Here is a 12,227-nt window from a genome sequence, read left to right as displayed (position 1 = left end):
GAATTACACCCTGACAGCCGCTACATTACGACGTTCACTACTCATCTGGGACTTCGGCGCTATAAAAGACTGAGCTTTGGAATCTCTTCTGCAGCTGAAGTGTTCCAAAATGCTATTTATCAGACGCTGCAACGACTGAACGGAGTCAAAAATCTCAGTGATGACATTATAGTCTTTGGCAGGGACCAGGCTGATCATGACAGCAATCTTACAGCTCTCTTTAAGCGACTATCAGAGTCAGGTCTTACTCTGAATCGAGAGAAGTGTGAATTTAATAAAACGAAACTTGAGTTTTTTGGTTTCATCCTCTCTGCAGGTGGCATTTCAGCAGATCCTAAAAAGGTTGCAGCAGTTCAACACGCTCCCAACCCAAAAACACCTGCTGACATCAAAAGTCTCCTTGGCATGGCCAATTACTGCTCAAGGTTCATCAGAGACTTCTCATCGATCTCTGAGCCGCTGCGCTCCACCCCTTGGACATGGGGTCAAGACCAAGAAACTGCGTTGCAGGCACTCAAGGTCAGTCTCACAAGCGACACGACGATGTCCTACTTCTATCCCAGCAGACACACTGAACTGATTGTTGATGCTAGTCCAGTAGGACTGGGCGCCATCCTCTGTCAAAAAGATGAAAAGGGGATGAAGCACATTATTGCATATGCAAGCAGAGCACTGAGTGATGTGGAAACGAGATACTCGCAGACTGAGAAAGAAGCACTCGCCACTGTGTGGAGGTGCGAACAATTCCATTTGTATGTTTATGGACATCCATTCACACTGGTGACCGATCACAAGGCACTCAAAATCATCTGGAATAACCCAAGATCAAAACCACCTGCCAGAATAGAAAGATGGGGACTGAGACTTCAGCCATATAACTTCAGAGTGGAATACAGAAAAGGTGCTGATAATCCAGCTGACTTTATGTCACGTCATCCAGTGCCAACACAGGAGAATGAAAGTGCTCGTGCATGTAAGGTTGCAGAAGAGTATGTCAATTTCTTCTCTTATCACTACACCCCAAAAGCCATGACACTTCACGAGATAAAAACAGAGACTCTGAAAGACCAGGTTCTGCAGGAAGTCATCGGTCACATCAGGAACAACACGTGGCATCTAACAGATAAATCCCAGCATGCTGACATTTTGAAATCATTCAAACATGTTCAAAGTGAACTAACAGTAGCTGACTCATCTGACTTCATACTCAGAGGCACGAGGATAGTTATTCCAACTGTCCTACAAGAAAGAGCAATACAACTGGCACACGAAGGGCACCAGGGTATCGTCAAGACCAAAGCGCTGCCACGTACCAAAATATGGTTCCCAGAGATCGATCGGAAAGCAGAATCTGCAGTTCAAAACTGTCTGCCATGCCAAGCTAGCACACCTGTCAGACACACTGACCCTCTGCAGATGTCACCATTACCCGAAACGCCCTGGCACAGTGTCAGTGCAGACCTTTATGGACCACTCCCTACGGGGGAATACCTGCTCGTTATCACAGACGAGTATTCTCGCTATCCAGTCGTTGAAAGTGTACGCTCAACATCAGCATCTTCTGTTATCCCAGTCATTGACAACGTATTCTCCATGGAGACAGCAACTAAACATCTTTCTTCGTGAGTACAGATCTACACCTCATTGCACAACAGCGAGCTCACCAGCTGAAATACTGTTTCAACACGAGCTATACACCAAGCTCCCTTTCGTTAACACCACTCCACGGAAGTGTTCAGATGCTGAAGTGAGAGCAAGGGATGATAGTGCAAAGATCAAGATGAAGGTGATCGCAGATGCAACTCGTCGCGCCAGACCACACTCACTAAGTCTGGGTGACACAGTGCTGCATCGCCAACCCAAGCACAACAAATTATCCACACCATACAATGCAAAACCCTATAAAGTGACTAAAGTTAAGGGTTCTGAAATTACAGCTACAAGGGATGGACACTCAATTGTCAGGAATGCCTAATGCTTCAAGAAAATCAGACATGGACTTGAAGATGCCCCACCTGGACGACATGTCGAGCCCGCCTTAACAGACAAGCCCAGATACCCAGTCAGATCAAACAGACGCGTACCTATGCATCTGTCTGATTACATCAGATCTAAGACTTGAATATCTGAGTGACCCGTTAAAGGTTACGCTGTGTGTAACATGTTTGTTGTTCCTGAATCTAACACTGTAACCAGTATTCTAGTGTTGAATGTTGATAGTGATTAGTCAGAGATCTGCGCAAATGCAGTGCTGTTTAAGTGATGTTTAGGTGTGGAGAAACTCAAGTAATAAGAACGTTCAGTAATTTTATTAGGTGTTGTTATCATAGGTTCAGATTAATAATTCACCTCACTGAGTACCTAAGTTTGTTAAAGAAAAAAAAAAGGAGGTGATTGTGATGTTTACAGAACTTTTATTTTGAAAGGTCGAATGTAAGGCAGAAGGAGGATATAGAAAAAGGAGACAACAGAAAACGGTAGATGAACAAGTTAGCGCTGAAGACTGTGTTGCCGCTGCAAGCCTGAGAATTAAAGAATGGAACTGAGAAAGACTGAAGGTGTCATCATTAATGTTTGAGGCATGCAAACATTACAGTACCGCTGAAAGCGGCCGTCATCCAGGCGCAGCTCCTGGAGCAAATGGTGAAAACTCCAAAAAAACTTTAAAAAAAAACAAAAAAACAAAAAAAAACACATCCCCATTTTAAAATGTCATGTGACAATCTGATTGGCTTACGGAATGATGATGTCACAAGATGTGACATCATTAATACCTTTGATCCTTTGAAGTTCTGAAGTCTATAAATAGGGATCAGAAGCAGCAATTTTAAAACAGTTTGTTCGCAGACTTCAAACGTTCAACACGAGATACATTTGCAAATATTTCTAAGCCTTTTCAGAGTCACTGTGCACAGGCTCCAACATGGGACGAAAACGCCGACAAAGAAAAATAAATAATGCTGCCTCTCCTTCGTGGTCTGGCCAGCCAATCTCTTCAGGAGAAATAACCATGGATGTTGTCTTATCAATCCAAAGGGCATTACAGGAAAGTCAGAAGGAAAACTCTGACCTCCATGACAAAGTTAAACAAATTGAAGAAGAGAAGCTTCAACTAGAGGAGAAGTGCAGACAATTGGAAGCACGAAATAAAGACCTGGAAGGAAAACAGCAACGGCAGCCTGATATAAAAATTATCAATGAGGGAATGAAGTTTGGTCAAGGACGAAAGAATTTTTTTTCCCGTATTTTTTCATCAGGAACACAGAGTGCCGAATTAAAAGAAACATCTGCCCAGCTTCAAGGAAAGAAAGCTACTATTGAGGAGATACAGATACTTCAAGGAAAGCTCGATGAAGCTGAGAAAACAATTGAAAAAATCCGCCAACAGAAGACTGAACAGGAAGTACAAATGGAGCACAAACTGAAAGAGCTTCTTGAAGAAAAAAAGCAACAGGAAGAAGAAAAACGTATTCTCCAGGACTTTGAGAGAAGGAATCTAGAACTGCGAGAATTTTGTAATGAAATGAAGGAAAAAACATCTGAACTGGAAAGAAAAAAGACAATACGATTGCAGCGTAAACTCAAAGACATGAGGGAAATGTGCGTAGATCTGGCAGTCAAGTTTGGTGAAACAGAGTTCAAAAATATAGAGCTTCTTGAAGAAAAAGAGAAACAGGAAGAAGAAAAACGTATTCTCCAGGATTTTGAGAGAAGGAATCTAGAACTGCGAGAATTTTGTAATGAAATGAAGGACAAAACACCTGAACTGGAAAGAGAAAAAGAAATACCAATGGAGGACAAACTCAAAGCCATGAGGGAAATGTACGTAGAGCTGAAAGTCAGGTTTGATGAAACAGAGTGCAAAAATAAAGAGCTTCTTGAAGAAAAAGAGAAACAGGAAGAAGAAAAACGTATTCTCCAGGACTTTGAGAGAAGGAATCTAGAACTGCGAGAATTTTGTAATGAAATGAGGGAGAAAACACCTGACCTGGAAAGAGAAAAGGAAATACTGGAAAGACAATGTTCAGAGATGCAGTGTACGATCGATGGAATGAGGAAAGAACACTCAGCGCTCATGAATGAGATGTTGTTGAGGGTCAGTGACTTGAAGAGCCAAATAAGTGAAATGCAGGCACAAAAGCAACAACAAGAGAAAAAATATGAATACCTGCTGCTTATGCATCAAGTATTCAAGAGAAAAATTGACCTGATAGAAGAGATGTACAAGAAAAAACAAGAGAGAAATACAGACATGTGCAAGGCAAATCGAATGGAGGAGGAAACGTACGAAGACCCGAAAGAAAAGCCTAGAAAAGAACAAGCAGGATTAAAAGAAATGGAGCAAAGATGCAAGCAACTCGAGGAGCAAAATGCAGAAACAAACGATCAGTTGAGAACCCTTATCCTGGAGAAAAAAGCGCTCATGGAAAAATACCTGGAAATGAAGAAAAGAGGCGTCTGCTGGTTATTCAGATGATTTAGCCTCGTCCTCCTCCACCTGTGATCCATCTTAATTTTCACCTCTCATGTCCCCCCTCTCCCTTTCTCTCCTAACACATATTCCCTACCTTCTTAATCTTTTTTCTTTTTTTCCACCCTCACCCTCTCCCCCAACCAGTCCCAGCAGTTGACTGCCCCCTCCTGAGCCTGGTTCTGCTGGAGGCTTCTGCCCGTTAAAAGGCAGTTTTTCCTCCCCACTGTCGCCTAGTGCTTGCTCAGAGGGGATTGTTGGGGTTTTCTCCCCTTCCCCCCCCCCCCCCCCCCCCCCCCCCCTTCATTTATTTATTTGATTGTTTAAGTTTCCTTTTATGTTGTTTCTGTAGTTACTTGTTTTACTTTTTTCAACTTATGTAACAAAATAATAAACCAATTGAATTTATCCTTTGAGTATTTTTCATCTAATCTTTACAGAATTAAGCTCTGTCTTTTATTTGCTTGTTAAAACTCCATAAATGGTGAAGTAAAAACCTGGGATATGGTTTAAAACATTGAAAAAGACTAACCAACTAGTCTAAAACTAAGAAACACTTAAATATTACATTAAATTGAAAACAGTTAAAAAGAGATATCCCTGTTCATAAATGTCATGTGATAATCTCATTGGCTTATGGAGTGATGATGACATCATCACTCCTGGAGGGAAAAAGGCGCACAAAAGTGGCAGGAAGACGAAGAAAAAACACGGCATAATGATACTTTTACGTTTTGAAATCTACAAAGGTTTGCACTGTGAGAATCAACTTGTGAGAACTGTGACTAATCTTCATGTGTGTGTGTAAAAAAAATAAAAAAATAAAGTGTATAAAGTGTGTGGCGAGGGGCTAGTTATTCTGAGAAACCCTGCTGCAATAAATGAGGGACCACTGTATATACTTTCTCTATGAGTCTCCAGGTGAAGGCACAGCCATGAAGTCGTCCACTAGACAGTCCCAGATGGCCGTCGCTACCTGGGGGATGATCTGGCACACCGTGGACACACCGACTCTGTAACTGAACGTGATGGTCCTGGAGGAGACCCTGGTGTCAAGGAACCTGGACAAAATTGTTCAAAATTAGTATTACGTGTACTGCAGTTGTAAAATACATTATTCAAACTCTAAAATACTTTTGCGATGTCAGATTTAAATTACAAAACATAAATCTTGACTAAAGATGAACCAAACTGTTCACAGAAAGGCTGGTGACCCCTGTTATAGAGTCTGACAGCTGCTGGGATTATATACAAATATTCAACTATACCAGAAATAAACCAGGTCTAAATAAAAAAAAAGGAGTGAGTATCACTACAAAGATTAACCCACAGTGGTCCTCATACCACAGTTTGATATCAGCAAACACCGAGAGCATACACTGATATGACACCAAAGCCATGCTATCAATGCAAACACTGATAACATGGCATAAACGAATTAAATCGGGACTTGATGAGACCTTTTGAGTAGGGCTGGGCGATATGGCCTAAAATCCATATCGCAATATAATTTGAAGCATGTGCGGTAACGATATATATCACGATATAAGCCAAATAACTATATATGTAAGATTTAAATGTGCTGTTGCTCACAAGTAAAATGTGAAATAATCAGCAGCTTGTTTTGATTTAAATATTTATTTCCCATAATAAGTTCAACAGGGCAGATGTACTTAAAATGAGGCTTCAGTTTAGGCAAAATAAAGGCAAATATTACAAACTACACAAAAAGTAGCCGCTAAAGCCTTTAAGTTTCAAAATAGAACAAACAAAACAGACTACTAAATTGTCAGTTCCACTTAGAAACAAAATATTAATTCTAAAAATAAATCTTAGTTTATTTTACAGAAGAAGAGACAAAATTGACTAACTTATAATGTTGCTTTGGAAGCGCTGTCTGAGAGACATGTTTATGTTCAAGGAGTTGGTAACGAGGATCCATTACCTTAATTAGCTGCTTGAATCCTTCATTGTGGACCGTGTTTATTGGTAGCATGTCTTTAGCAAGACAGTAAGCTATGGCATTCGTTATGTTGCTATGTCTCTTAGCTTTTTTCTCATATGGTAAGACGCTGGAGAAAGCAGACTCAATTGACTGTTGCTGCTTCACAGGGATTCCCCTGGTTGTTTTCGACGACAATTTACAGTGCGCGTTACTCTGTTTTTTGTCAGACTTCAAATAGCCGAAAAACCTCCACACTACGGAACTTCTCTGGTCTTTCCTTTCGACAATCTCTCTGGCATTGGAGCCGTCATCTGTGCTCTCTTCGGTAACTTGGTCACCTAGACTTTTCTCTAGTCGGAACACTCATTTTCTCCATTACCCGGCCGCACGGCGGCGGGCTGCTTCCCAAACAAATACACATGCGCGGCTTGGCACTTGAGCTGTACGTAACAAGTTACGTGACGTGACGCTGCGGCTGTGATTGGTTAAGCTCTGCACTACTTAATTTGTATTGGCTATTCGTTTTTATAAGAGAGGAAGAGAGAGAGAGATGAGGTCTATCGTCTATAGTTTAATTTTTCTATCGAGAAAAAGGTATTTCGCAATACATATCGTTATTGTTCTATCGCCCAGCTCTAATCACTGATATATATTCTTTTCTTCTGTATAACGTATTTTCCACACAAAAAAATCCTTTAATTTTCTCAAAAATCGAGAGTGTGCCTTATGTATGAATTCTGGTGACCTCGAACCGATTTCTGCGTGCAAAAATTGTTTAAAAAACGTTAAAAAAATGTTTTAGCACAACTTTGGTAAGCCGCACTGCTTGATGGATTGTCAGAGCATTACGGCTGCTGTAGTGAGGAGCTTCGCGGAGTAATCTGGGTCCAAAACTCCGTCCATTTCAGGTCCCAAAGTCAAACGAACACTAAGAGTTAAAAACGGTCTAAATTCTTTCATCTTTAATTAAATCATCAGCGTTGCTGCTTTATCTGGTGTAACAATTACATTTTACATCCATGAAAACAGAATTTATTAAATTTAACGGAGTTAGAAGTTAACAGGAAGTTAGCTCGCTAGTTTCCACCTAAACATTTCATACCATGTTCTGACAGAGACTTTTGAAACTAATTAAAACGTACAGCTCTGCTACCACTTCCAACATAAATGAAGACAGAAAACTAAACCGCAGTGGCGTTTGCAGGGTTACTGAAGTTGGATTACCTGGTATATAATGATGTGCTACGTGATTGCTAGCGACACAGCTATGTTAGCATAACATTAGCACAGTGAAGCTGGAGGATGAACGCCAACTTTTTTCCACCACGAGTTTTAAAACGAGTGCGCGGTACCACCAGCAGTCTCTGATCTAATGACCTTAAAGCCCGAGAAGATGTATGTGGTTTCAGCCGGTCAGATAAATATTGAGGAGCCTGACCATGTAGGGCCCTAAAGGTTAGAAGTAAAATTTTAAAATGAAACCTAAAATTTACAGGCAACCAGTGAAGGGAGGCCAAGACTGGAGTGATATGTGATCTTCTCTTTGTGCCTGTTAAGAGACGTGCTGCAGCAATCTGCACAGTCTGAAGATGATTTAAGGCTGATTTGTTAAAACAAGTAAAAAGGCCATTATAATAGTCTAAACGAGAAGAAATAAAAGCATGAATAATCATCTCAGGTTCAAGCTTTGAAGTTTAGAGATATTCCGTAAATGATAAAAACAGTTTCGGACCAGCTGCTTAGAATGCTGCTCGAGCAACATCGAGCTGTCAAATATGACACCGAGATTTCTAAGCCTTGATTTTACAGAAGGGTCTAAGAAGCTGATATGCTGTCTAATTTCTGGGACCATGTGGTCTGGAGCAATAATTAGAGTTTCTGTTTTATCAGAGTTTAGTTGGAGAAAATTGTCATATAACCATTTGTTGATTTCTGTCAGGCAATTACTTAAATTAGACAATTTATAAAACTCAGACATTTTGAAGGAACAGTATAGTTGGATGTCGTCAGCATAGAGATGATAGGAGATATATTTATAGCGCTTAATAATTTGGCCTAGGGGAAATACATAAAGTAAAAAGAGAATTGGACCAAGGACAGATCCCTGAGGTACCCCACACGGCAAAACTGTTGATTCTGATGTGACATGATTCATGCAAACAGTAAAAGATCTCTCAGACAGATATGATATAAACCATTTTAAAACAACACCAGTAATCCCAAACAAGTTCTCGAGTCTGTTTATCATGATACTGTGATCTACAGTGTCATAAGTAGAGCTGAGATCCAACAGGACTAGCACTGTGTACTCTCCAGAGTCTGCTGCCATCAAGATATCACTAGATACTCTAAGTAAGGCCGTTTCAGTGGAATGCAATTTACGAAAACCAGACTGGAAAGTGTCCATAACAGCATTTTTATCCAGGAAATAGTTAAGTTGTTCTAGTACTACTTTTTCTAAAATTTTTCGATATAAAGGGCAATTTGGATATTGGCCTATAACTGTTAGGAAGAGATGGATCCAGCTGAGGTTTCTTTAATATTGGCTCAACAATAGCTTGTTTAAAGAAGCTGGGGACTGAGCCAGTATGAAGAGAAGTATTTATCATTTCCACAATACAGGGGCCAATTGAATCAAACACACTAGTGAAAAATAAAGATGGAAGGACATCAAGGGGGCTTGAAGTCTGTTTTATATGACAAAGCAGGCCTCTGATGTCTTGTAATGTAACAGGAGAAAAAGAGGAGCAAGTATCAGAGGAGAGCAAGTTGAAAGTTTGATATTTCCCCATATTTCAAAAGTGCTTCATCTCTTTGCTATGACTGTCGCCCGCCATAATTTGCAGATTTTAATGGTTTTAGCCGCCGCTATGCTTTCGACCAAAACAGGCGCAGCTTGATGACATCATCAACATGCGCTATCGGATAGAGCGGTATAGTCAAAATCTCTATCGTTGGCCAAATTTATAATGTTTCTATCAGATATCGTTTATATCGCCCACCCCTACTCGCCCTCAAACTGGGCGAGGGAAAGACGGTGGTACCTGTGATGTTTACAGAACCTTTATTTTGAAAGGTCGAATGTAAGGCGGAAGGAGGATATAGAAAAAGGAGACAACACAAAACGGTAGATGAACAAGTTAGCGCTGCAGACTGTGTTGCTGCTGCAAGCCTGAGAATTAAAGAATGGAACTGAGAAATACTGAAGGTGTCATCATTAATGTTTGAGGCATGCAAACATTACATTGGCGACGAGAGTAAAGGTTACAACCAAAGCAAGACGAAGGAAGTTGCCCTACCCGGAGCTTAGGAGACAAGAACATGGCTGCACACGCTACTCCACTTCCACCCTTCGACGCGGACACCGACCTCTATTCCGTCGGACCTCGCTGGACGAAATGGCTTCAGAGGTTTGAGAACTACACCACGGCAATGAATATTACTGGAGATGCGAGATTAAGAGCATTATTGCTGCATGTGCCTGGTGAAAAAGTCCATGACGTTTACGACACGTTAGCAACGGTTGGCGACAAATACGCAGATACAAAACAGAAATTGTCAGCATACTTTGTGCCTAAGAAAAACGTGCAGTATCAGATTTATCTATTCAGGAAAGCGGTGCAGGAATCAGGTGAAACGTTGGACAACTATCACACCAGGCTTAGGATTCTAGCCAAAAACTGTGAGTTTGCAGACATGACTGCAGGAATCAAAACACAAATTATCTAAAGCTGTACATCATCACAGCTGCGTAGAAAAGCACTCAGAGAACCTGATTTAACGTTGGATGATCTATTAAATCATGGGCGTGCATGTGAGCTGTCTGAATTGCAAGCTACAGGGATGGAAGCTGACAAGACAGCTGCAGTTAATAAAGTACAGCACAAAACAGGACGTGACACCACGGCTAGAAACAAATGGACACCCTCATGGCGGCCGAATAACCGCTGTCGAAACTGTGGAGGCAGATATCCTCATGAGCAAGGCTGCCCAGCCAAAGACAAAATCTGTCATTCTTGTGGCAAATACAATCATTTTGCAAAGCAATGTCGCTCAAAGAGAAAAGAGACACATTGTGGAAAGAAGAAGAAGAAAAATCTGCCACCGCAAACTGTTCATCAAGTAACAGATAGCGCTGCACACGTGGAGACAGGGCACACATCCAGCAGTGATGACGCTTATGTATATGTGGTGAACACAGCTCAACATCCTAAACTCCCACATACTGAAGTCAGAGTAATGGGCACTATTCTGCCCCTCGGTTGTTACTTTGTTGGGTTTATTTGGCTGGCGCATTTCTCAGGTTTCCCAATAGTGGGCAGTATTACCCCTTCAGTTTGTGGCTTCTTCTTTGGTTATTTGGTGTGCACTACACTGCCCCCTTTGGTGATGGGTTGTAAGCAGCAGGCAAAGTTCACGCAGGCAGTGGGAGAGAATGCATGGAGCAGAGAACAAGCTGCGAAACTTTAAGCCCAGTGTACATTGTTGGGGAGTTTGTTGAGCCATAATCTGTAAGTAAGCAATGTCTAACTTCATTTTCTGTAAGATTTGTTACTTTCATGTTACTTAAAAGGTTATTTGAACGTATAAGGAAAGATGTTTATGGTGAATGTAAAGCGTAAGGAAAGCTATGTTGCTAACTTCTGTTTTGTTTACAAAATATGTTGATACTGATGCTTACGTATTATTTTACTGTATGTTCACAGTCTTACAAATTAAAAGAGGAAAAAAATGGTCTTCAGTTAAAGACACAAAGACAAAGCGATGTGTCCTGTCGTTCCTGGAACCATCTCCTCTTATGTTAAGCTCGCTGCATAGGGTGAATAGCCATACATTCACCTGAGGGCAGCAGAGTAAGAAGATTATCTACCTATCAAGCACCCAAGATGTCTCAGCCTGAAGCGTCACCGCCTCTCTCCCAGATGGTGGTCCGGTCAGAGTGCCACTCACGCTCTTTACGTTCTTCACGTCGTTCATCCACCAGTCAAGCTGCAGCCCGAGCCAGAGCAGAAGCAGAAGCCGCCCGCACTAGAGCACAGTACGCCAAACGCCAGATCGACATGGAGGTTGAGAAGGCACGCATCGAGGCAACACTAAACGCTCTAAAGAAGGAGGGTGAGGCTGAAGCAGCGCTCGCCGCAGCTCATGTCCTGGAAGCGGCAGCCGACGAGGAGCATGACGCCGTTGACCTCACAGAACAAGGAGTCTCCTCTAAGACACTTCCTTCCATCAGACGCGCTCAAGATTATGTGAACGCTCACTTCACTAACCGCAGCTTGGTAGTTAATGAAGACGGAAAGCCTGATACAGGACAACTGGTTGGTAATAACGACGCTCAGCATCTACGACAGAGTCAACCACCAGTTGCCTCCTCTCCAGGTGAACATCTCACTGATTTTGTAAATCAGAAGCGACCAAAGTCCCCTCCTATAAACAGAAAAACTGACATTTCAACCCAGCCTAAACCTTCATTGCCTCCACAGACTGAACTCTCAGATTTCACAGCCTATCTAGCACGCCGTGATCTGCTGACAGCGGGATTCAAGGTTTTTGACAACCGTCCTGAGTCTTACTTGTCCTGGAAGTCCATTTTCCGCAACGCCATAGAAGGCCTCAACCTCAAGTTCAGCGAAGAGCTTGACCTCCTCACCAAGTGGCTCAGCGGGGAGTCACTACAACATGCGCTGAGGATCAGAGCGGTCCATGTGAACAACCCACACGCAGGTCTTCAACGTTTGTGGCAATGTCTTGACAAAAGTTTTGGTTCTCCAGAGGTAGTCGAAGCGTCACTTTTCCAACGCTTACAGTCTT

At 41.9% G+C, this 12,227-nt stretch overlaps 1 protein-coding gene across 1 annotated transcript; it reads left to right on the top strand.

Moving 5' to 3' along the window:
• Positions 1–2,923: 2,923 nt before the first annotated feature.
• Positions 2,924–4,477, top strand: LOC148100780 (uncharacterized). The gene has a single exon (XM_087846768.1). It carries the CDS (start codon positions 2,924–2,926, stop codon positions 4,475–4,477), a length of 1,554 nt encoding a protein of 517 aa, XP_087702894.1.
• The last annotated feature ends 7,750 nt before the right edge of the window (positions 4,478–12,227 follow it).

This window comes from Neolamprologus brichardi, chromosome 10 (assembly GCF_056152115.1).
Source record: "Neolamprologus brichardi isolate AB-2024 chromosome 10, ASM5615211v1, whole genome shotgun sequence".
In the NCBI taxonomy this organism is placed as follows: domain Eukaryota; kingdom Metazoa; phylum Chordata; class Actinopteri; order Cichliformes; family Cichlidae; genus Neolamprologus; species Neolamprologus brichardi.
The sequence above is the reverse complement of the archived record's forward strand: the minus strand, read 5'-3'. Positions and strand labels throughout refer to the sequence as shown.

Coding starts and splice junctions, on each gene's coding strand:
- LOC148100780 (XM_087846768.1), top strand. CDS start 2,924: ATGGGACGAAAACGCCGACAAAGAAAAATAAATAATGCTGCCTCTCCT.